Source organism: Canis lupus, chromosome 14, assembly GCF_003254725.2.
Source record: "Canis lupus dingo isolate Sandy chromosome 14, ASM325472v2, whole genome shotgun sequence".
Lineage (NCBI taxonomy): Eukaryota > Metazoa > Chordata > Mammalia > Carnivora > Canidae > Canis > Canis lupus.
This window is the reverse complement of record NC_064256.1, coordinates 12,885,376-12,911,862: the sequence shown is the minus strand read 5'-3', so window position 1 is coordinate 12,911,862 and position 26,487 is coordinate 12,885,376. Positions and strand designations below refer to the sequence as shown.

Genomic DNA, 26,487 nt, shown 5'->3' with positions numbered 1-26,487 from the left:
TTTACTAGGACTATCCCTTCTTTCATATCAAGGAACTCCTTATCTCCCTGCCAGGTATATATGTTTTTAAATAAAACTTTGGATTTGTTTGAGAGAATAATTCTACCTCAGACTATTGCAGTTAGTGGTCATCTATTTAGTGGCCAAATTTTTGGTGAAAAATAGCAGTTTCCTAGCAAATGGATCATATAACCTTATCAGGATCTAAGAAGCCCTTTGCTATATGAGTCTTTTCCCAGTAGTATGTTGGCCTTTCAGTTCCAGAAAAGCTTTAGACTTCTCTGCTATGCCTTGCTGATGGGAACTACTTTTGAAACTGAGTTATGTAACTTGTAAACAGAAGAGGTTTCTGAATGCTAAGGTAAAAATGCCTCTTGGTTTTGTTTCCACAGCTCTTCTTGGGTCCCTCGTGGAAATTACATAGAGTCAAATCGTGATGACTGCACGGTATCTTTGATCTATGCTGTGCACCTTAAGAAGTCGGGTTATGTCTTCTTTGAGTATCAGTATGTCGACAACAACATCTTCTTTGAGTTCTTTGTAAGGCCTTTTATGTTATAGAATTTACTTTTTGAGGGAAATTCATGTAAAATTTCTCTTAATTAATTGTTGCTATTCCATGCATGGTATGCCTCCTCAGTTTTTTTCTGTCAACCAAACCTTTTGATAGTAACAGAAAACTTTATTTTTTTCTTTAATATTTTATTTTCTGCTTAAATATTGTTTATGTTGAGCTCTCACTTTGTTGGATAACATTGGACTTGTTTTATTTTTGGTTAATAAGATCCTTAGATGACCATTTTGATTTGGACTTTTAGTGTGAAAAATACTTTCACCAATATTCATTTTAAATTTTTTATAGCTAAGTTATTTTATTCAAAATATATTTTCACCACTTTTAGTTTTTGTTTTTTTTTTTCTCTTTGGAGTTTCAAGTATTTGATTTAAGTATAATCATGGGCAGTATTTCACAAGTGGAAGTGGCTATATGTTTCTGATTCTGTCAGTTTTGTACAATCTAAAGAAATCAGTGGATGAAATAGTTGATTTCTTTGGTAAGAGATGACATAGCATTACACAATATAAGATAAAATAGTAGTTTACAGAGTAGGCTTGAAGGGAGGTGGGTAGAGGGATGGGATAGCTGGGTGATGGGAATTAAGGAGGGCACATGATATATGAGCACTGGATGTTCTATGCAACTGATGAATCACTGAACTCTACTTCTGAAACTAATAATACATTATATGTTAATTAATTGAATTTAAATAAAAAAATAGGCTATTACTACTAAAATTATATAAGTATTTAATATAGGGGTACCTGGCTGGCTCAGTTGGAAGAGTATGTGACTCTTGATTTCAGGATTGTGTTTGAGCCCCACATTGGGTGTATAGATTGCTAAGATAAATAAATAAGAAACTTTTTAAAAATTAATATAAACTGTGTCCAATTTAGCAAATAGTTGTTGCAGTCTCTCAAATGCTTGAGAAAATATTTTCAGATTGACTTCTTTAAAAAAAATTGTGTGTTGTATAAGTGACTGGGAAAACTGATCTTGTAAAATGTTTCTGTGGTTCAGATTTCAGGAGCCCAGGTACTAATTATTCTAAAACAAATATATTTTGCTCCTGATAATGGAAATCTGTAAGTCAGAAGTTTGATAGGAAGAGATACTTGCCATGAAAATATGAGCTTTAGATTTGAAGTCAAGAGATTCTGGGTCAAGTCCCAACTGCAGCGGCTGATTATGTGTTTTGGATAATGAAGCTAACTTTCTGGCCCTCAGAATTCCATTTTGCAGAGTGGATTGTATGACAAGACCTTTAAGGATCCTCCTTGTCCTAATATCCTTTGATGAGTTCAAAATGTTAAGTAATTTTCAAACAGATTTGCTTTTATAAGCTACAATGTGTTTGCAAAACACTTCTTAAGGTAAATTATTCCCGATTCCATGAAACATTTTTGCAATACTACCAAAATGAGAGTAAAGTTAAGAAGTTAGGTAATTATAAAACTGTTAGAATAAGCACTCAGTTTTATATTGTTGAGTAAGTCCTTTGAGAGTTGTTGGTAAAAGTACTCTTAAGGCATGAAGTTTTATTAGTTCCTTTGAATGTTGCCTCTGTGCTTCTGGTTACAAATTGAAAAGAGGTGGTGAGTTCCTTCTTTTGTTGATGTTTCAGCTTTATAGGTTACAGTTTATTGACTCAGAGTGTCAACACTTCAGTCATCATGCTTATGGTTAATGGAAAGGAAATACCTGAAGCCTGAAGGAAAGTCGTACCTACGGATATTACATAATTTAAAGCTGTCAAGTATTTAATTTTAGAGCTATGGGAATTTCATTCAGCTCCTCTACTCTTCTTTTTAAGCAACGGAGCTGAAACCTAGAGAGAATAAGTGGTTGAATCAAGGTCATACCTTTACTACTTACTTTTAGAATGAGGAACAGAAATCAGATTCTAGAATGCCAGTAGAATATCCTAATATCACATGATGTTTGATTTCAGCTGGAAAAACAAAACAAAACAAAACAAAACAAAACAAAACAAAACAAAACAAAACCTTTCAGCTTATCCACATATTGACCACCAAAGGTATATTTAGGGTACATATCTGCTTAAAAATGGCTTAACACTTGCATTAGAATGTTCATTATGCTTATAGTACATATCTGATACTTAAATTCAGATTAAACAAATATCTTCAGTGGCTAATATTCTCTGGTATTTCTAGTTTATAATCTTTTAGGAAATATTTTTATGGAGATCATTTTAATGTTGTTGATAAACTGCTCAGGAGGATGAATGAAATGGCCAAGATGTAGAAAAGAGAGAAATAGCCATTTTGGCCAAAGTAGAGGTTACAAGTTTTTATGTCAACCCTACTGTGTTGCTGCCTCTTGTGCGGTATTACAGAATGGCCTAGCTTTTTGATGTCTGTGTATTCTTCAGAGGCCTGGAAAAGTAGTGTGCAAACCCTTAGGCATTTTATAAGAATTGTCTGGAAAGCACAAAATGTTTGGTGCTAAAGATAGCAGCTGTAGTCATTTGAACTGGTCCTATGATTCACATTTCCCCCCAAATAAAAATTTAGGGCTTTGGCTTTGACTGTAACTACTTACCTACATATGTGGAATAAGTCCTGGGGAATTGAAAACAAAGCAGGTGTCATTTATTTATGAATTTAAAACCTGACTTCCCTAAATCTTATAAAAATATGCTTTATTTTTATACTATTGGGCCTGCATGGTGAATGAGAGCTTTTAAAACTTTTGATAAGGTTTTCATAATGACTTTTTCTCCTTTCTGTGAATTTTCTGGTTTAACTGTTCTCATCCTCTCTCCCTTCCTCCTCTCCTGATTCTTAACCTTTTTGTTATAATAATGAGGATGCTTTACATAGAACCACTTGTATACAGTTGTCACTTAGGTTCCAGAGGTCTTGGTATGTTTACTTTCTGAGAATCACTCATGGTCATTATTTAGTACGTTTTGAAAGAGGCTCTTGCAGCCTGTCCTATGCTGAGTAACAAATTTAATTAAAGCCATTATTCAAGAAGCTTTACTGGGGCCCTTGTGTTTAATCCACAGATTCAAAATGATCAGTGCCAGGAGATGGACACCACTGCAGACAAGTGGGTAAAACTCACAGACAATGGAGAATGGGGCTCTCATTCTGTAAGTCTCTGTTCATCTTCTCTCCCACCAACCCCCATTCTGCTCCTTCCTTTCCCCAGTCTTACAAAAATGTTCGTGAAAAAAAAATTGTTCATTAATTTAGAGTTTCTAGTTAGAGAAGAAATTGCCCCAAAGTTTCAGGGACATAGCTTCTTTGTAGGTATTTTTTCTTGCCTTTCTCTTTCTCCTTAGGCTTCTTTCCTTACTCTTTCCCATCATACTCCAACTTTCTCCTTTTCAAAGGGGCATTGAGAAGAAACTAAGGCTATTCAAAATTAACACAGAGAACCTTGGGGTATGTATGTAAGTTTACATATGTGCCTGTCACATGGGAACAATCAGTGGCTCTTGACTATGGAAGGATCCTTTGATCCAATTTTCTCTGCAGTTACCCCAACAAGTGACTTTCCAGCTTGTCTTGTTAGGGGCTGGATTGACTCCCCTGTTGGACAGCTCTCCATGTCACAAAATCCATCCTTGTTGGCGCCTAAACCTGCTTCCTGTTTATCATCTGTTGCTCAGAGTTCTGTCTCTGGTTATATTGGGTGAGGTACCTGCATAGTCTCCTCAGGACAACTCTAAATGCTTGAAAGCAATGATCACGCAACATAATCTGTGAATCTGTTATTGTTTGAGGGCACTGCCCCTTTAGAATGAGGCACAGTTTTAAAATTTAACTCTGGCTTATTGTAGCTGTGTTTCTGTAGGCACTTGGCTTAATCTCTTTTGTTTTGTTTTTGGCTTATTCTCTTTGAATCTGATTTTTCATGTAAGAAATGGGAGCAGTCTTGCAGGATTAAATGAGAGGACATATGAGAAAGGCCTGGTGTGGTGCCTGCAGTGTAGACTGAACTCTATTTCAGTAAGTGACCACCCACCCTCAACTTTGCATTGGAGCAGGTGCCTCATCCTTGAGTGATTAATACAATGTACCTTTCAGACTGTCTTTTTGATCTGTATGCCTGGAAGTGATACTAGAGCCACTTAAGATCCATTCACCTAAGCATTCATTAAGCTGGGCTTTGAAAGTACAAGTAACCCTTGGCAACTAATATACTTTCTTCACTTAACACAAGTGAAAGTACTCAGTGCACTACTTTTCTGAATGCGTGGCAGGGTGAAGTACTTGGATATGTTTTAATTTCATACAGCTTGAATTTGGCCAGCCAGAGACTACATAGAAGAATAAGAGTGGCAGATGAGAAAGCAAAGAACCTTTAAATTAGTTCATTTGACAGAAACAGCATGAGATTTACTGGAAGTGTTGTTTGATATGTAAATAAAACAATGTGCTGGTGGCAAAGGAAGCAAATATTAAATGTAATATCATTTACATTCTGGAGTCATTTAAATCATGTTATTTTATAACAGTCCTATTTTTCTCTGGTTGTCATTGCAGTATTGTTTATTAAACAATTTTAGAAGGAAGCAAAGTCTTTCTGTTGCCTTTTTGTTTTCAGAGTCCAGAGATCTACTTATGAATAGTGGCAGTCAACAAATATATAATTGGGTTGAGTGCCTTTTCACTCTCTGGAATGAATTCCTTTTTAAATATAAACCAAGACTTCAGGCACATAGTTTAAAAATTCTTTTATCTTTTTGTTCAGGCTTAAAGAATTTTCTTTTCCTTCTTTGTTGCTTTATTTTTTGGATTGGCAATTTTTTTTTTTTTTTAGAAAATACGACTATAGCACAGTAGACTCAAATTTGTAGGTGCCCAGTTAATGGTGTTTCATTATAATGCCTTGAACAGTGTTTAAGGGATTAGCTTTTAGATATGGTTAAAGTAGCATGATTTAAGGACGTCTGGGTGGCTCAGTGGTTGAGCGTCTGTCTTCGGGTGGGATAGAGTCTTGCATCAGGCTCCCTGCAGGGAGCCTGCTTCTCCCTCTGCCTATGTCACTGCCTCTCTCTGTGTGTCTCTCATGAATAAATAAATAAAATCTTAAAAAAGTAGCATGGTTTATCTGACCTGAATGCCTTGTGTTCTTCTTTACAGGTAATGTTGAAATCAGGCACCAACATATTGTACTGGAGAACCACTGGGATCCTTATGGGTTCTAAGGCAGTCAAGCCAGTTTTGGTGAAAAATATCACAATTGAAGGTACTTTGTAGCAATTTTTTTTTAGTAGCCACATATCACAATTTTGAGTTAGCTAAAACATCAATTAAATTGTTGGTTTGGATGGCTCAAGGGTTTATGAGGCAGAAATTAGTATGTTAGCCATCATACATGTCTAGAGATCCTGGTTTTATTTTTGGAGTTGACTGGTATTGTTTTTTTTGTTTTTTTTTTTTTTTTTTTTTGTATCCTTAAATTAATCTGTGTGAAAAAATAAGAACGATAAAAATTTTCAATGTCTTTACATAAAACATAAGGATCATTGTTAATAAGAACCTATGCTTCATTTAGGAAACATCTATTATGCCAGGCATCAAGCTCACACAGGTCACTAAATCCATAGAAATAATAAAATAAACTCATCTGCCTGTCTCCTAAACCTCTTATGCCTCTCTGAACCAGCCGGACATTTTCTGGCCCAGGAGAGCAGCCAATAAACCCTGGCATGGTTCATTCTCAATTAGGGCTAATTTTAATTAAGGCAGTGATTCTCCTTTATTAATGGCTTGTATTTTACTACATTCTATATGGTTTCCTGTGACACTAACTCATTAGTCATAGGGACATCTGCTGGCAAAGGCTGGAATTACAAGCCAGAAAAAAAGGCCACTCCTCCCAGGGTTTGGGTCTTGCTTGTGACTTAATGATCAGTGGAGAAAAAGGGAACAGGTGGCTGCAAAGATCAGAGCAGAGTAGGCTGGTACAACTGGAGGAGACCTTAGAGTTCATCCCACTTCTGAGTTAGTGGAGTTGTCTCTTGACAACTCAGTTTATAATTTAGTATACCTCTGTCAAATCTCAATCTCTTAAGTGTTTGCTCTATTTAGGGTGTTCATTTTTTATTTTTTATTTATGATAGTCACACAGAGAGAGAGAGAGAGGCAGAGACATAGGCAGAGGGAGCAGCAGGCTCCATGCACCGGGAGCCCGACGTGGGATTCGATCCCAGGTCTCCAGGATCGCGCCCTGGGCCAAAGGCCAAACCGCTGCACCACACAGGGATCCCTACTTAGGGTGTTTAATTCAGTATCTATCCCAGTTTTTTGCAGACAGTAAATATTTCCTTGGTGTTGAATGAATGGAATAAGGGGTCCTGGCTTAATGCTGCTGTTTCTCTCACTTCTGATAGAAGCAGCAAGAAGGTGCTGATTTGCTTCTTGCTAGTGGGTCCTTCCTTCCATGCTCTGTTTTTTAATTACCACACAGGGGTGGCATACACATCAGAGTGCTTTCCATGCAAGCCAGGCACATTCAGCGACAAACCAGGTTCCTTCAACTGCCAAGTCTGTCCCAGAAACACCTATTCTGAGAAAGGAGCCAAAGAATGCATAAAGTGTGACGAGCACTCCCAGTTTTCGGGTAGGACTAGTCTTTGTCAGTTTATGTTCTTTGTTTTCTCTCTAAATTTATGTCTGTTGAGAATGTGTATTCATAAGACAGAAGCCACACTGAAATGTGGTGGGAACAGTGTGCCAGAAACCAAGTGCTGAAGTGAATCAATACTGAATGGATAAAATACAACTTTTTACCCTTTTGTGCATGACTTTTCCATTCGCCCTTTTTTCTGTTCCACACCCTATGGAGAACTGCTATGGATATATTTATACTCATCTAAAACAAATCATATTGTAATTTTACATGATTCGGTGGCATAGAGATAGATATACTTAGAAAATGTTCATTTGCTGCAAATATACAATGTTCATTGATGATGGAAGACATCTAATATCTTTTTGGAAAAAATTATGATAGGTTTCTTGTGTATCATGGAAAAATTTATTGATCTAGGGTAAATAGAAATGCAGGCCTTTATTTTCCTTAGGCCTAGCTAGTTCTTCCTAAATTGCTCTGGTAAGGTTATTTTAAATTTTGAGTTTTCTGGGTTTGTTTGTTTGATTTTTGCCTTTTCTGAGAGTCACAACATAAATGACTAATTTCTGAAATGTGTTTTTATGTTGCAGAAGAAGGATCCAGTGAGTGTACGGAGCGACCTCCCTGTACCACAAAAGACTATTTCCAGATCCATACTCCGTGTGATGAAGAAGGAAAGGTATAGGCTGTGTTCAGTACACTGCATTCTGTGTTAGTCCAACCCTCTTCCCAATTTGAGCAGACTCTAGTTTGTTTGTGAGAGACTTAAATGAGTTGAGTTATAATATGTGTTTGTAAGTAGGACATGAGGAAATTTAAGAATGTAGATTCTGAGTCTTGCTATCCTGGCTTTAATTTCATGCTATTACTTATTAGTGCTATGGTTATTTGCTCTAAGTTTGCTTTTTCATCTGTAAAATGGGGTTAATTTACTTCTTACTTCACAAGGTTGCTATGAGAATGCAAGACATTATCAGTTTAAGGTTCCTTGTATAGTGTCTGGCACATAGTGAGTGTTCCATAAATCACTGCTATTTTTAACAGCTAATTTTTTTTTCAGAAGTAATAGAACCAGGAGGAACACAGTCTTAAAATGTGTACTGTGACTCACAGGATGAAAACATCCTGTAACTTCTCTTTAATTATTTGGTTCTTAGTAGGTTTGATCAATAAAAGCCATGCAGCCATAGGCAAATTCAGTTATGGCAGATTACTGTGTAATTGTGTTTAGAAAACGTAAAGCAATTAACCTACAGCTGGCACTTCGCCAGAGGAAAAATACACACATGAACCTTGCAGTTGATGTGGTATTCTCTGTATGACAGTTAGCCTGTATTAGCGTGTGTCAGTAGGAGAAACTGAGATTGAAGTGGCTGCATGGGTGCCTGGGTGGCCCAGTCGGTTGAGCATTTGACTCTTGGTTTCAGCTCAGTTCATGATCTGATGGTTGTGGGACCCAGCCCTGCACTGGGCTCTGTGCTCAGTGCAGTTTGCTTCAGGTTCTTTCTCCCTCTCCCTCTGCCCCTCTCCGCTCATGCTCTTTCTTCCTGTCTTTCTTTCTAAAGAATAAATAAATAAAATATTTTTTAAAAACATGGCTGCAATGCAGCATTCTTTCTTTGTGTTTACATCTTTGAAATCATGGCATTTAATTTCTTGACCTAGTTTGCAGAATATATATACATGTCAGAATCACTTTTCTTTTCTTAATTTAATTTTATTATTTATTTATTTATTTATTTTTAAAGATTTTATTTATTTATTCATGATAGTCACACACACACAGTGAGAGAGAGAGAGAGGCAGAGACACAGGCAGAGGGAGAAGCAGGCTCCATATAGGGAGCCTGACGTGGGATTCGATCCCGGGTCTCCAGGATTGCGCCCTGGACCAAAGGCAGGCGCCAAACTGCTGCGCCACCCAGGGATCCCTCTCTTCTTAATTTTATATCCTTAGGTTCTAATATGTACTTTTTATATTTGTGTGATAATTAATCTTACCCTGAGTCCTTAAATTTTTTTTAAAGAATTAACTCTTTAGTACTTAAGACCAAGTTTATTCTAGTGTTTGCAGGAGAGCTATTACTTGCTCAGAATAAACTCAAGGGAAGTCCAGTTTAAATTAGTGGAAAATTTTAATAATTAGAAGTATATGTATTGTTTTAAATAAGAACAGTAACTCAAATAGCCCTATAATGATGGCCAAGGAAGGGATATTTCCACTTAGAAAATACATACAGAGAGCCACTAAGATGAGTTGAAAGTAATTTGAAATAATGTTTCTTCAGCTAAACTTTTTAAGTTAAATTTCTTATTAATAATAAGTAAGGCAAATTGAATTTGTTTTATGTAGTAATCACTAATTCAGCATTACTGAAACTTAAATGAATGAGATCTAGTATAAAAATGGTTCTTATTTTTGCTATGATGAAAATATCCAAATGCCCTATTTTTATTATGTCAATAAATAGTTTAGTGTGTTAGTGAATAGTGTGATAAAATTTAGTTGACCTGGGCCTAAAGGAAGTAAAACCATATATCAAATGTACAATGTACTGAATACCCATGCACACACACACACACATACACACCTGTGTACATGCATGTACCCACAGGCATGCTGTGTTCACACATACACACAAATTACATTTTTCTGTGGAGTCTGGGTGAACTCTGAACACATCAGTATAGAACACATTGTATTAGCGCTCTATAAACTCAGTGATTCTTAAAAAAGTGATTTAAGACTCGTTTCAGGAAAAATGTGTCTAGCTTCAGAAGTAAACAAAAACCAATAGAAAGTTAATTAACAGATATAGTAGAGAAATGTAGATTACACATGAATTTAAATTTTTTTTTATATTCTCATTTGTTTCAAAATTTTCATTTGTTCTGGTTTCATCTTTTAAAAAGGTATTTTAATCTTGCTTGGCACAGCCTGGTGATTTGCTGATGGTTTAGTGATGTTTCCAGGTCGTTCAATGACTGTAGCTTTTTTTGTCCTGTCATACTCTCTTTGATCTTATTGCTTAGAGAAGATCCCCAAGGGAAGCAGCTATTGAAGTAGACAGACTTTGAACATTATAATTTATATGACACAGGAATGTCACAGGTTTCTGTGTTCATTTTGAAGCCCGATTATTTGATTGCTTCCCTCCTATAGGGAACAGTTTTCAGAAATATTTCAATTAGTAACTGAAGCCATTCTAATTCTGACTGAGGGACTCTCATTAACATCAGGAAATGTGGACTTTCTATTCTTTCATTCATTTATGCAGTGAATCTTTATTGAGCACTGGTTAAATTACAGAGTTCTGGGTGATGAGGGCAGGACCAAGGACAGGCAGAAGAGGAAGGTAACTGTCTTCATGGATTGTAGAACAGTGGTTGTCCATTTTTTTTGTATGCAGCAGACTCACCTGGCGGTTCCTGTCCTGGATTTTTCATTTCAAAAGATATGGAGCAGGACATGAGAATTTATATTGCTAAAAAGTTCCCAGGTAATTCTAATTCTAGGATCTCAGCAATTTGAGATTTCAGAGAAAGAGCCTGGATTTCAGAGGAGAGATGGTCTTTCAAAGAAAGAAAGAGAGAGAGAGAGGAGGAGAGAATGAAGGAGAAAAGGAAGGAAGAGAAAGAAGAAAGAAAGAAAGAAAAGAAAGAAAGAAAGAAGAAAGAAAGAAAGAAAGAAAGAAAGAAAGAAAGAAAGAAAGAGAGAGAGAAAAAAGAATTATTTTCAGTTGTGATTAGTGTCACGCCAGAGAAGTCTTGAGTTTTATGGGGATCTGACCCAGCCTGAGAAGGCTTCAGATCTGTACAAAACCTTGGCCAAGGCATGGAGGAAGAACATTTCTGGAATAGGAGCAGGATGGTGAAGACCTGATGTGGGACACAGCATGGAATATCTGAAGAACTAATGACTAGAATGTGGGGGTGTAGGAAGGGGGTTGCATTTACAACATCTAATGACATAGGCTTGGGCTAGAATAGGGAGGTTTCAGAGTGATGAGTTAACTTGAAATTTTTTGTGTATGTTTTATTTTCAAAATGTTGTTTAGAGCCCACTTTTTAAACATGTATTAAGATATACTCATATGGCTGCATACAGCACATGCACTGATTCAGTGCTTGAGATTTGAACTCAAAAAATTTTGACCTTGCTAATGTTCATTGAGAGAAGGCATCTTTTAATGTTAGCATTGTATGATCACCTTATGGCTTCTCATGATCTCCCTATGGCTGAGATAGAGAATTGTGGACTAAATGGTATGGTTACAAGGATATATGGGTAATTGAGGAACTATATGTAAAATATTTGACTTAATAATTGGATATATCAACTAGGACTATAGTTGATATTAACTAATAGTATAGTTGGTATCATGTATTTGCCAAAGGAATATAAGTTTAACAACATAATTATACATATCCTAAGTCATACCAAGAATGATTACATGTGAATTATTTTCAACATTTGATTTAAAATCCTCAACTTGCATGAGGATGTTGGGAATAAGTATGTTAAATTGTAGAGCAATAAAGCAGGGGAAAATGACAGAAGTAAAATTTAGAGAGATCCCAGAGTGTTAGCATATTGTGCTTAAATTAGCAAAGTCCACATTTATTTGTGTCAAGTTCTCAGATATAAAAATATTTAGAAAAGAGAAAACATTAATTTGCCAAAACTTGCCAGAAATATCTTGAAGAAAATCCAAGCTTTAGAACCTGGCTTTACCAAATTAAAAATGCATCAGACATTTAAAGGGGAAAGAAACCTCCCAAGAATACAAAGGATATTTAGTGTTCAATTAAGTGGGCTCATGCCTGAAAAACAAGTCACTTACTTGTTTATCATATCCATAAACGTTGTCTCAGATCTGCTTACATAAGTTAGAGGGATAAGGTGGTTTTGTAGGGAGTTAGCTACTTATAGACAATGTTTAAGGTTTTATTTATTTTGGGTGCTAGAACTAGATAGAATTAATAACTTTTTGTTTTGTTTTGTTTTTGTCTTTTATCTCAGGGTGAAAAGTAGTTCCCTCCCCTGTCCTAACTGTGGGATGGAATACACCGTTCTTTTTAATGGTTGTAAAACAAGGTGTAAATTTTGCTCCCTCACTTGGAGATAATTAAGAATTCTGTTAATAAAATTAAAAGATACTTTCCAGATTTGGGGTAGGTGGAAGCAGAGCAGGAGAGAATTGAGTCACATGATTGGGAAGTTAACATAGAGCAAATAGTTTTATCAAGACATTTTTTTCTTGCTCTTCTCTTGGACACTCTTGGTTCATTTTGATTTCCTTTCCAGGCAATCTATTTCCTGTGGTAACAGATCCCTCTGGCATGTCCACCCAAAACAGTCTTGTCCTCACAGCTTTTGATCATAGAAGTGCTGAGCAAAGTTTCAGAAAAGACTCTGATTGGCCCTACTTTAATCATGAGCCCACCTCAGACCAACCATTCTGTCCAGTAGGATGGGATACTTCGGTTGGACTTCACCGGCTGAGCTCTGTGGCTGGGTGGCCAGACTGTGTAACTCCTTGTTCCTTTCAGTGTCACACAAATCAGTACCTGAAGAGGAAAAGGTAGTGTTGGTTACCACAATAAAAAGAGAGTGATTCTGTGCAGATTCACAGAACTCCTCTACCCTTAAATAACATGAATAGATCTGGCAAGATTGTCTTGATATACTGGGAATTCCCACAGAATTTTTTGCACACCTCTCCTGATATTTTCATAGTGGTTACAGAAGGTTTGCTAGTGTTTTGGTATCAGATCACTATTGCAAATACAATTCTTGTAAAGATGATTGTTTCCTTCATCAGACTCTCAGCTTCCTGTAGACAGAAACACATTCTTAATCACTTAAAAAGAAAAAAAAAATCTGTCAGCCTGGTAAAGTATCTGGAACACAGAAGATAATGAAGCATCTTTTGAGTGAATTTATGAATGAGAAAATTAGTAAGTGAATGAATGATTAACATATTTAGAGAGGTGTGTTCTGTCGTTGGCAGAGGGCTTGAGAAAATTTTGACAAAAAAAAAGAAAATTTTGACAAAATGGGTAGAAGCAAGAGAAGAGAGGCCATGCACTATATTAAACCATTTGATATTAAATATGGTTGAAGTTGCTAATAATTTTTTTTTCAGTTTGGAGAAAAGACACCATGGGATAGAGGAATTTGGATCATCTTTCTGACATGTTCTACATGTCCTAAAGAGATTTGATCTCTTCCCTTTGAATATACATGACATTTCATGTTTCTCTTGGAAACAATGATGGTGACAATAATTATGGTAATAGCAGTGATGGTATTAATAGCAGAAGCATCCATCACACAATTGTGTGCATGCTCACTGTGTATGCATGTGTGTATTCAAACATTGCCTCTAATTCTTTTTTTCAACAGCTATGCATTTTAGACAGTATTATACCCAGTTTGTAGATAAGAGAACTGAGGCTTAATGAGGTTAAGTAATTTCTGGAAGGTTATAGATAGTCACAGCTAGTGGGTCTTAAGACTGGAATTCTAACCCTAATTATGACTGCTTCCAAATCTGATGCTTTTGCATCCTCTTCATATATTTTCTTTTTTTTTTTTATATATTCTAGCACTTTGTGAACCTGTCATCAGCTGCCTTCACAGCAATTTGTCATTCTAATATTACAGTGCTTTCTTCTATACACCGTAGGTACTTAACAAAAACTTCCTAAGTAGGAAGATAAAGCACTTGAAAGGAAATTATAGAAAAGAAGAAACACAGTTTTCTGTATTATTCCATAAGGCAGAATTTGGATGAACCTATAGAAGGTAAATTCCATTGGTACATAATGATGTTCAAACAAGCAGAGCTGCCCACTTCTGAAACAGCATGTTTTGTCAAAGAGCAAACTTGCAGCCAAGACTGGGAGAGTGCCTGGCAGGACAGGATGTCTTAGAAGGAAGCCTTCTTGAGAGGAAATATTTGACTCTGCAACTTAGTCATCCCTGAGACTAGGAACTTGATAGAGTTTGTCTAGTACTTTCTTTGCCCTTTAATAACTTTAATATTACAAGTTATTTCAAATGCTCAATGTCTCTTACACAGTGTTTGTGAATTACATAGCAAAAGTAAGATATAGGGGATATTTAAAAATAGGGTATAATGGGATATGGCCTTTAGAACTGCCTTTCTCTGGGGGCGCCTAGTTAAGCTCAGTTGTCCTCAGTCGGTTGGTTAAGCTTCTGCCTTTGGCTCAGGTCATAATCCCAGCCAGGGTCCTGGAATGAAGCCCCAGTTATCAGGCTTCCTGCTCAGCGGGGAGTTGGCTTCCCCCTCTGCCCTTCCCTAACTTGTGTGCTCTCTCTCTCTCCCTAATAAATAAAAATCTTTAAAAAAAAAAAAAAGAACTGCCTTTCTTCCTATGTAGTTTAAGCAAGTCAAGAAAAATTGGAGACTGTGTTTCTGAATTAGGGTTTTGGGAAAACATCATGGCATTTCTCAGTGATTAGGGAGTTCTGAATTTGTAGAAAATAAAATTTCATGATAGTCTCCTTTAAAATATTTTTTAAAAACAACTTTATTGAGATTGAATTCTCATATCAGACAATGTATACATTTAAAGCCTCAGTTCAGTGTTTTTAGTATTTTTCACCCCAATCTAATGCTATAGCATTTTCTTGCCTAAAGCCCTGGCTACAACCTGCAGTGCAATGTTCAATCTCCATGGTGTCTTCCACATAAACAAAGAAGAGGTCCCAAGCTTTGATGAATTTAGAAAGGGATTGAGGAGGTAACTACAAGGGAAGAGAAAACAGTAGAACCTTCATAGGAAAGGAATCCAAGTGGATGCAGAATGTAGATGGATGCACCGAGGACATGCTTAGAGCATTTATAGATATTGAGCATGGCTCTGAAGGAGGGGATGGACATAACTTGGCAGGACAGTGGGGACGTGTCAGAGATACAAATGATGAGGGCCCTGTGTCTCACTACTGGAAGAGGTTAAGGATTGGGAAAGGTGGGAGGGCAAGCAACAGCCCACCTGGTTGGGAACATATGAGTCAGAACATCACGGAACACAAGGCAATGAGGTTGGTGTGGCTGTTAGTAGACTTATAAATCACATGTAATTTAGCTCTGATGAATTCAGCCACTCTGCAAAGCCTTGATGCTCTTGTGCACGGACATTGGAAGGAAGAAGGCTGGTAACTGTGGACAAATGCACTTTCAAAATTTATCTAAATTTTTTAGTCATCCCAGTCCTGAATTTAATTTTGACATGAGAATTGATAGCACCATGTGTTTCTCTTAAACGCATCTTATTCATGCTTAATATAAAATACTCAGACACTAGATAGAGGTCTTCTCTAATTTTACTGGCAATCTGGTGAGTTTTGTTCTATTAGTGTTTTTTGGTTTCATAAAATATTTCATAATTTTATCTCAACTTGCCAAAGAATGAGTTGATTGTTGGTTTTTCACCTGCACTGTGAGCCATCTGGTGCTAAGTATCATTTATATTAATTATTATCTTTCCCCAGCCAGCTCCACTTGAAAGCATCTGTCCCCATTAGAAGGAGAGACTTAGAATCAATCTGCCATATGAAGCAAGAGCCTTTGTAAACAAAACTTTTACTGTAGAGCATTTGAGATTTGGCTTCTAAATGTTTAAAAGTGGTGCACATTTTCTAATTTTTAAACATTTACTATTCTTGGATTGAGAATCATGTGGTCAGCTGACTTGTCAAAAGTATATTTCCTTATTTTACACTTTTTGCCCTAACTGAACTGACCGTTTTTGACTAGTGTTTCTGTACTGTTTACTAGCTGTGTCTAATTCTTGGGCAAGTTGTGAAACAGCTCTTACCCACAGCTTCCTCATTTATAAACTTAAAGATAATAGTACTGACCTCCCACAGTGGTGGGGAGGAGTACAAGGCACACCTCCCCCCCCATTGCAAGTACTCAGCCTCAGCACCACCCCTACTCCCACACGGGAACCCCCTGTTTTCAACCATGCAATAGTTCACACCTAACACAGTGTGACTTTAATTCATGTCAAAAGAAATCAGCAAATTTGTGAATTCATTGGGTTGGAAATTTGTTTTCTATACTCGCTAAGCCAGAATTTTAAAAAGACAATCCCCCAGATATAATGATGTTTCGTTTGCTTAGATTCTCTGGATTTTATACAGCCCTTTTCAGGGGAGTTAAAAACCCCTTATGGATACAGGGTCTAGTTTATTTATTTATTATTTTTAGCTGTTGAGGAAAGTTCAGCAGGAGTGGCCATCACTTTATAGATAGGATGAGAAAGGCAGATGAAGTTGGCTGGACTGTATGATGATGTGGGCCATAAAATGTATGCAGAAAGAGAGTTATAAAAGGAAAAATATTTATAATTCTGTTGAGACATCTGCCTTTTAAGCCATTTACCTTAAGCATCCTTCTTCAGATAAGGTAATTCTTCTGTAAGAGAATACTTGAGAATAAAATGGAGTGGTCTCAGGGTGTGCTATATATAATTTTCTACTAACTGAAAATAGCTATAGAGAATTGCCTTAAATTTTGTTTTTCCCATTCCAATAATAGACATATTATTACAAAAGATGTTTTAAAGGAGAATGCATTCTTCCATTGGATTATATGTCTATTGAAGGAAACAAAGTCTCTTTTTAAAAACTATAGTTATGAAACTATTTATCCCTTTGCATTTAAAATACATTCTTGGGCAGCCCCAGTGGCGCAGCGGTTTAGTGCCGCCTACAGTCCGGGGTGTGATCCTGGAGACCCGGGATCGAGTCCCACGTGAGGCTCCCTGCATAGAGCCTGCTTCTCCCTCTGCTTGTGTCTCTGTCTCTCTCTCTGAATAAATAAATAAATCTTAAAAAAAATCATAAAAAAATAAAATAAAATACATTCTTATTTTTACTGAGCCTGTTGATTTTGTTGATGAAATGGCTACACCATTTAATTTTTCTGGTTTCACAATGAGAGTAATTTTATAATCATAGCTTTCTGGGTTTGGCTGGGTTATAGTTATCTTGTGTATTTTGTATTATGTAGGAATATGTGTATATGTTGAGAGAGAATGAAAAGACAAGGTTTAAAAGACTTCTGTCTTTGAAAGTAGATGTTGTCTTAATTTTTGTTGTTAGAAGCACTTGTAACAGGGCCCAGAATTAGAAATATTTTATCTGTGGCTCTTGTGTCTAACATCAGGGTATTGGAAAAGATTCAGAGAGCAACCACATGTATTTGTGAAATGACAGGATCAAAATGTGAAGCTAGACATAGTCTTTTTTAAAAAGTATACATTTTCTTTTGTGATCATATTGTGCTAGCCACTGCAACAGGTATTGAGGATGAAGGAAAGGAAGAGAGTAGTGGAAGTTTCTAAATGGAAAATGTAGTCTCTGCATAGAACCATATGTCATTATGGAATAAAGTAAATGAATGGTTACAAGAGTAAGGGTTATAATCATGTATCTATATTTTAAAGTAGAATTCCATGATGATGAATGTGCTGTATGGATGCAGTAAAGCCCAATCACAGCTCATAGTAAAAACATGTGGAAGTAATGACCATAGTCCCACCAAAGTTTTTTTCTTTTTGTCTCATTTTGTTGCTAATTGTTTCGATTTTCTTTACCTGGTTCTTCTATTCTTTCATTATTTGGTTTTTCCTAGGCTTTCTGTTTAATTTTTTATTAATGGAAATTTGAAGTAAATAAAGCATCATATATGACCTGAAAGCTTTTCTTTTTCTTTCTGTAGACACAAATTATGTACAAGTGGATAGAGCCCAAAATCTGCCGGGAGGATCTCACAGATGCTATTAGGTTGCCCCCTTCTGGAGAGAAGAAGGATTGTCCACCTTGCAACCCTGGATTTTATAACAATGGATCATCTTCTTGCCATCCCTGCCCCCCTGGAACATTTTCGGATGGAACAAAGGGTAGGATGCCAAGTGGTCCAAGAAATGGACCTTTAGCAAAATAATCTTTTTGGACCATTGCGACCTTGTTCTTCATTGTTTTTACGGAAGACTTCTTTATAAAGCATACTTACCTCACAAAGACTGAAGAAGAATTGAGAAATATCATAATGAATTGTGAAATCGCAGTGGCTTCTTTAACATACCACAAGAGTAGCTTTTTATTGGCATTTTGTGTAATACAGTAATTCTCTCTTCATGGAACAGCTCATTCTGCCTTTGAATGTTGATTAAAAAATATTCCACCATATTAAGTTTTAAGGATAGACACTCCTTTTGTAGTAAGTGTGTACACATATATTAATACAAGCATAAAATATAACCTCTTCTAATTCAGCTTTGGAATAGTAAATCACATTTTGTACTATAGTAATAGCAAAAATCACTCATTTTAATCATATAGCAGTGAAGATAGTCTCTTAATTGTTTCAGGGTGTATAGTTGGGATTTTAGTTTTTAATAAATAATAAAGAAAGTGCTACAGAATTTGTTTTAATTTTGGAGACAAGAATTACAATGCACTACAGCTGTAGTCATCTCACTTGAATGTAGCCGTGCCATCCTCTTACTTTCCAGAGGCTTCGATAAATAAGAAGGACTTGGTTGACTTGGTTTTAAATTCACATCCCACAGATGACCATTAGTGTGATTTATCCAACTTACTTAAACCTTATGAACTTCAATTTTCCCAGTCATAAAATTGTGGATGATAATATCTAGATCATTATTATTGAGCAGGTTATATAAAAATGTGTCCTACAGAACTTTGGTATCAAAAAGTGTTTGCTCAGTGAATATTTCTCTTTAATGACGTAATTAATACAAAGTATGTTGGGTAAATTTGGAAATGGTTGGAAGGGACTCTTCTGTTTCATTGTTGCAGATATTAATTTAAATCAGGCTTATTTATAAACTTGACTCTTTCCAAACTTCTCAATTCCCAGTATCATTTTCCAACATAGCCAATATTTTGAATTTCAAGTAATGAGTCCATAATTCAATGGTCTAATACTCTGTTAATAACCAATAGGAAGGCTAAAATATCTCATTGTTCATGAGGTGAAGGGAACTGATTCTAAGGTCACATATAAGAGAATTAGTTTCAGATTACCCCTCTTGTGGAGGGTGATTTAATGTTAGCAGTTACTCTCAGAAATGAAGGAAAATAACTTTAAAAGATTTTTTACTGATCCTTTTCCTTTTACATGTTAGTCAAGTGTATATGGGTAAACTATATCCAGAAATATTTTCTTTTCCAGATTGCTTTAGAAAAAATTATTAATTCTTAAAGGAACTGATGCTCTACTATCTCTCCTTCGCACTTCCTTCTCTGCTAATAAAAAATTTAGTAGTACTTGGGATAGAGGAAGAGGAAGATGGCCAGATGCGTTTTAACTATAATGGTTTATTTCATGTGTCTTTCCTAGAATGTAGGCCTTGTCCAGCAGGAATGGAACCTGCACTTGGGTTTGAATATAAATGGTGGAATGTCCTTCCTGGCAACATGAAAACTTCCTGCTTTAATGTTGGGAATTCAAAGTGCGATGGAATGAATGGTGAGTTTAGAATCAGCCTACTGGGTGTATTTGGGTAGTAGATTCTTGGACTCAGCTCTCTAAAAATATACCAAATACCAGTATGAGGAACTTCATTCCTATCAGTTGGCTACTTGTCTATCTTCTAGCCCTCACATCGAAATAGTAAATGTGTCACAGCCAGTTGACTTCTCCATAACAGTATAGATTATTTTGCATTTTTTTGGAGTCAGCTTTGAAGTAGATATTGAGAATCACCATTTATGGCTATAAATTCCAGAATAGATCACCAAGGGATATAATGAAATCTAAGTCACTTGCCATTTTGAAGAGTAGTATGACAGCATTTCTGCCAGGATTGTTTGAATCTGGCTCAGGACTGAGTGGTGTTGAGAAGTGTAATCATTTCTAACTCCTTCCCTATGAAATCTATGACTGTGTGTACAAAATATATTTAAATCTCACTTACTGAAAATTTAAAAATGTGGCAGTTCAATAAGATTGTGGATAAATTTTATTTGTTCTAATATTTTAAGACCTGAGAGGGGCTAGCACTTAGTTGTTATGCAGTATTTGCTGGTTGAATGAGTAACCGTATCTTTGTGTGTATTTCTAAACCAGACGCTAGGAGCCAGTGTTACAAATACTAGAGTTTTATGCCAAAATGCATCCTTTTACTTTTATCATCTCATTAGCAATTTTTATGAGCTCACTTTTTCTCCATATTATGTTTTTGTTGTTTAAAAAAATTCTTTTAAATTACATCTGTTTTAAATCAGTACCTATCTGAGGAATCCCTAGGTAGCACAGTGGTTTGGCGCCTGCCTTTGGCCCAGGGCGTGATCCTGGAGACCCGGGATCGAATCCCATGTCGGGCTCCCGGTGCATGGAGCCTGCTTCTCCCTCTGCCTATGTCTCTGCCTCTCTCTCTCTCTGTATGACTATCCCCAAATAAATAAAAAAAAAATAAAAATAAAATAAAAAAAATCAGTACCTATCTGAAATTAATATACTTGGGATGTAGGAAGTGAGGTAAACACATGAAAACAAAAATTGAAAAATAGTGGGCCCTTGAATAATGTTGGTTACAAAGATGAGTGAGAGAGGGAAAGAGAAAGCCTTAATATACATTAAACCTTATGAAATATTCTCTTTTTTGATCAATAATCCTAGGAAATTATCTTAAGGGAGAAGAAAAAAATATAGTAGTTATTACTTGACCATAAATCCATGAGAGTTTATGATCCTAAAGTTAAGACCTATGGAAAGGGAGGTCTGGGTGGCTCAGTGGTTGAACGTCTGCCTTAAGCTCAGAGCGTGATCCTGGGTCTGGGATTGAGTTCCACATCAGGCTCCCTGTGAGGAGCGTGCTTTTTCCTCTGCCTATGTCTCTGCCTCTCTCTCTGTGTTTCTCATGAATAAATAAATAAAATCTAAAAAAAAAAAAAAAAAAAAAAAAAAAAAGATCTATGGAAGAAAAATAAGACTGGGAAGGCCAGGGAATTGAATGAACTCATGAAAGCATCGATGTGTGTGTGTGTGTGTGTGTGTATTCACTTACTAGTAAAGATTATCTGGAACTTTTATTTGATCATTTAGAGAACTCTCAGGACAATACTCTTTGGAGGCCCTTGTTCCCTCCTTTACTTAGAGGCTAAAATTGAGATTTTTGATAATTTTCAGAAATGTTTAATTATTAATTTGAAAGATAGATATCTCTGCAGTATTAGTGTGTGGTATTAGAATAGCACATAGTAATGTGAAAAATACAATACAGAAGTGAAGATAAAAGGTGATGTATATTTTTCTTTTCATTTGTTTTTTTTTTAAATTTTTTAAAAAATTTATTTATGATAGTCACAGAGAGAGAGAGAGAGAGGCAGAGACACAGGCAGAGGGAGAAGCAGGCTCCATGCACCGGGAGCCTGACGTGGGATTCGATCCAGGGTCTCCAGGATCACGCCCTGGGCCAAAGGCAGGCGCCAAACCGTTGCGCCACCCAGGGATCCCCTTTTCATTTGTTTTTATTGAAGTTCGATTTGCCAACATATAGTATAACACCCAGTGCTCATCCCATCAAGTGTCCTCCTGATTGCCCATCACCCAGTTACCCCAGCCCCCTGCCCACCTCCCCTTCTGCAACTCTTTGTTCATTTCCCAGAGGTAGGAGTCTCTCATGGTTTGTCTCCCTCTTTAATTTTTCCCACTCAGTTCCCCTCCTTTCCCTTATTATCCCTTTTACTATTTCTTATATTCCCTTTATGAGTGAAACCATATGATAATTGTCCTTCTCCGATTAATTTACTTAACTCAGCATAATACCCTCCAGTTCTATCCATGTTGAAGCAAATGGTGGGTATTCATCCCTTCTGATGGCTGAGTAATATTCCATTGTATATATAGACCACATCTTCTTTATCCCTTCATCTCTTGAAGGACATTGAGGCACCTTCCAAAGTTTGGCTATTGTGGACATTGCTGCTGTGAACATTGGGGTACAGGTGTCCTGGCATTTAAACATATCTGTATATTTGGGATAAATACCCAGTGGTGCAATTGCTGAGTTGCAGGCACCTCCTTGCTGAGTTGAGGAACCTCCACATGGTTTTGCAGAGTGGCTGCATCAGTTCACATTCCTACCAACAGTGCAAGAGGGTTCCCCCTTCTCCACATCCTCTCCAACATTTGTTGTTTCCTGTCTTGTTAATTTTCACCATTCTCACTGGTGTGAGGTGGTATCTCATTGTGGTTTTGATTTGTATTTCTCTGATGACAAGTGATGCAGAGCATTTTCTCATGTGCTTGTTGGCCATGTTTATGTCTTCTTTGGTGAAATTTCTGTTCATTTCTTCTGCCCATTTCATGATTGGATTTTTGGTTTCTTGGGTGTTGAGTTTAATAAGCTCTTTATAGATTTTGGATACTAGCCTTTTATCTGATATGTCATTTGCAAATATCTTTTCCCATTCTATAGGTTGTCTTTTAGTTTTGTTGACTGTTTCTTTTGCTGTGTAGAAGCTTTTTATCTTGATTAAATCCCAATAGTTCATTTTTGCTTTTGTTTACTTTGCCTTCATAGATGTATCTTGCAAGAAGTTACTGTGGCCAATTCAAAAATGTTGTTGCCTGTGTTCTCCTCTAGGATTTTGATGGAATCTTGTCTCACCTTTAGATCCTTCATCCATTTTGAGTTTATCTTTGTGTATGGTGCAAGAGAGTGGTCTAGTTTCATTCTTCTGCATGTGGATGTCCATTTTACCAGCACCATTTATTGAAGAGACTGTCTTTCTTCCAATGGATAGTCTTTCCTCCTTTATCGAATATTAGTTGACCATAAAGTTGAGTGTGTGATATTCTGGATTCTCTATTCTGTCCCATTGATCTACATGTCTGTTTTTGTGCCAGTACCACACTGTCTTGATCACAGCTTTGTAGTACAACTTGAAATCTGGCATTGTGATGCCCTTGGCATTGGTTTTCTTTTTCAATATTCCCCTGGCTATTCGGTGTCTTTTCTGATTCCACACAAATCTTAAGATTATTTGTTCCAACTCTGTGAAGAAAGTCCGTGGTATTTTGATAGGGATTGCATGGAACGTGTAAATTGCTCTGGGTAGCATAGACATTTTCACAATATTAATTCTGCCAATCCATGAGCATGGAATGTTTTTCCATTTCATTACATCTTCCACAATTACTTTCAGAAGTGTTCTGTAGTTTTAAGGGTATAGATCCTTTACTTCTTTGGTTAGATTTATTCCTAGATATCTTATGCTTTTGGGTGCAATTGTAAATAGGATTGACTCCTTAATTTCTCTTTCTTCAGTCTCATTGTTAGTGTATAGAAATGCCACTGATTTCTGGGCATTGATTTTGTATCCTGCGACACTGTCGAATTGCTCTATGAGTTCTACCAATCTTGGGGTGGAGTCTTTTGGGTTTTCTATGTACAGTATCATGTCATCTGCGAGGAGGGAGAGTTTGACTTCTTTGCCAATTTGAATGCCTTTATTTCTTTTTGTTGTCTGATTGCTGAGGCTAGGACTTCTGGTAGTATATTGAATATCAGTGGTGGAGTGGACATCCCTGTTGTGTTCCTGATCTTAGGGAAAAGGCTCTCAGTGTTTCCCCATTGAAAATGATATTTGCTGTGAGTTTTTAATGAATGGCTTTTTAAGATGTTGAGGAATGTTCCCTCTATCTCTACACTTTGAAGAGTTTTAATGGATGCTGTATTTTATCAAAAGCTTTCTTTGCATCTATTGAGAGGATCATATGGCTCTTGTTTTTCTCTTGTCAATGTGATATCACGTTGATTGTTTTACAAATATTGAACCAACCCTGCATCCTGGGGATAAATCCCACTTGATCATGGTGAATAATCTTCTTAATGTACTGATGGATTCTATTGGCTAGTATCTTGTTGAGAATTTTTGCATCTGTGTTCATCAGGGATATTGTGGTCTATAATTCTCCTTTTTGGTGGGGTCTTTGATTTTGGAATCAAAGTAATGCTGACCTCATAAAATGAGTTTGGAAGTATTCCATCCCTTTCTATCCTTTGAAACAGCTTTAGTAGAATAGGTATTATTTTATTCTTTAAACATTTGGTAACATTCCCCTGGGAAGCCATCTGGCCCTGGCCTTTTATGTCTTGGGAGGTTTTTGATGACTGCTTCAATTTCCTCACTGGTTGTTGGCCTGTTCAGGTTTTCTATTTCTTCCTGTTCCAGTTTTGGTAATTTGTGGTTTTCCAGAAATGCATCCACTTCTTTTGGATTGCCTAATTTTTAGCATATAGCTGCTCATAATACATTTTTAAAATTGGTTGTATTTCCTTGGTATTGGTTGTGATCTCTCCTCTTTTATTCATGATTTAATTAATTTGAATATTTTTTCTTTTTAATAAGGCTGGATAGGGTTTATGTATCTTATTAATTCTTTCAAAGAACCAATTCCTAGTTGTGTTGATCTGTTCTACAGTTCTTCTGGTCTCTATTTCATTGAGTTCTGCTCGAATCTTTATTATCGCTCCTCTTCTGCTTGGTGTAGATTTTACTTGCTGTTCTTTCTCCAATTTCTTTAGGTGTGAGGTTAGCTTGTGTAATTGAGTTTTTTTCCAGTTTTTAAAGGGAGGCTTATATTGAGATGTATGTCCCTCTTAGGACTGCTTTTGCTGTATCCCAACGATTTTTAATGGTTGTATCTTCATTTTCATTAGTTTCCATGAATCTTTTTAATTCTTCTCTAAGTTCCTGGTTGACCCATTCATCTTTTAGTAGGATGCTCTTTAACCTCCATGTGTTTGAGTTTCTTCCAAATTTCTTTTTATGATTGAGTTCTAGTTACGGAGCATTGTGGTCTGAAAATATGCATGGGACAATCTCAGTCTTTTGGTATCAGTTGAGACCTGATTTGTGACCCAGTATGTGGTCTATTCTGGAGAAAGTTCCATGTGCACTTGAGAAGAATGTGTATTCAGTTGTGTTAAGATGGAAAGTTCTGTATATATCTGTGAAATCTGTTTGGTCCAGTTTATCATTTAAGCCCCTTGTTTCTTTGGTGATGTTCTGCTTGGAATACCTGTCATTTGCTGAAAGTGCCATGTTGAAGTCTTCTATTAGTGTATTATTATCTAAGTATCTCTTTACTTTGGTTATTAATTGATTGATATATTTGGCAGCTCCCACATTTAGGACATAAATATTCATGATTGTTAGGTATTCTTGTTGGATAGTCCCTTTAAGTATGATATAGTGTCCCTCTTCATCTCTTACTACAGTCTTTGGTATAAACCTTAATTTATCTGATATAAGAATGGCTACCCCAGCTTTCTTTTGAGGATCATTTGAATGGTAAATGGTTCTCCACCCATTCATTTTCAGGCTGGAGGTGTCCTTAGGTCTAACATGAGTCTCTTGTAGACAGCAAATAGATGGGTCTTGCTTTTGTATCCAGTCGGATACCCTGCATCTTTCGATGGGATCATTTAGCCCATTCATGTGCAGAGTAACCATTGAAAGATATGAATGTAGTGTTATCGTATTACTTATTCAGTCCCTATTTTTGTGGATTGTTTCTTTGGGCTCCCTCTTTCTTTTACAGGGTCCTCCTTAATATTTCTTGCAGAGCCAGCTTGGTGGTACATGTTCTTTCAGTTTCTGCCTATCCTAGAAGCTCTTTATCTCTCCTTCTATTCTGAATTACAGCCTTGCTGGATAAAGTATTCTTGGCTGTATGTTCTTCTCATTTAGGACCCTGAATATATCCTGCCAGCCTTTTCTGGCCTGCCAGGTCTCTGTGGATAGGTTTGCTGTTAATCTGGTATTTCTCCCTATATAAGTTAGGGATTTCTTGTCTCTTGCTGCTTTAAGGATCTTCTCTTTATCTTTGAAATTTGCCAGTTTCACTATTAAATGTCACGGTATTGAATGGTTTTTATTGATTTTTGTGGGGGTCCTCTCTGTCTCTTAGATCTGAATACCTGTTTCCTTCCCCAGATTTGGGAAGTTCTCAGCTATGATTTGTTCAAATATACTTTGTGGTCCTCTCTCTCTCTCAGCCTCTTCTGGAATCCCAATTAGACGTATATTCTTCCTTCTCAAGCTATCATTTATTTCCCTAAGCCTTTCCTTGTGAGCTCTTAATTATTTTTTCTTTTTTCCTCAGTCTCCTTACTTACTATCAACTTGTCTTCGATGTCACTCACTCTTTCTTCTACCTCATTAACCCTAGCAATTAGAACATCTAGTTTGGATTGTATCTCATTTAATCTATTTTTAAATTTGGCCTGATT

General features: G+C 36.5%; 1 protein-coding gene across 2 annotated transcripts in view; it reads left to right on the top strand.

The window, feature by feature from the left end:
• The window catches only part of ELAPOR2 (endosome-lysosome associated apoptosis and autophagy regulator family member 2), a 171,879-nt gene that overhangs the window by 101,248 nt on the left and 44,144 nt on the right, over positions 1–26,487 (top strand). For both annotated transcript variants that reach the window (XM_025471511.3, XM_035698439.2), the window contains exons 4-10: positions 393–540; positions 3,597–3,683; positions 5,683–5,788; positions 7,013–7,165; positions 7,768–7,856; positions 17,937–18,117; positions 19,584–19,712. In XM_025471511.3, coding sequence (XP_025327296.1) covers positions 393–540; positions 3,597–3,683; positions 5,683–5,788; positions 7,013–7,165; positions 7,768–7,856; positions 17,937–18,117; positions 19,584–19,712 — 893 coding nt within the window. The remainder of the gene's footprint in view (positions 1–392; positions 541–3,596; positions 3,684–5,682; positions 5,789–7,012; positions 7,166–7,767; positions 7,857–17,936; positions 18,118–19,583; positions 19,713–26,487) is intronic.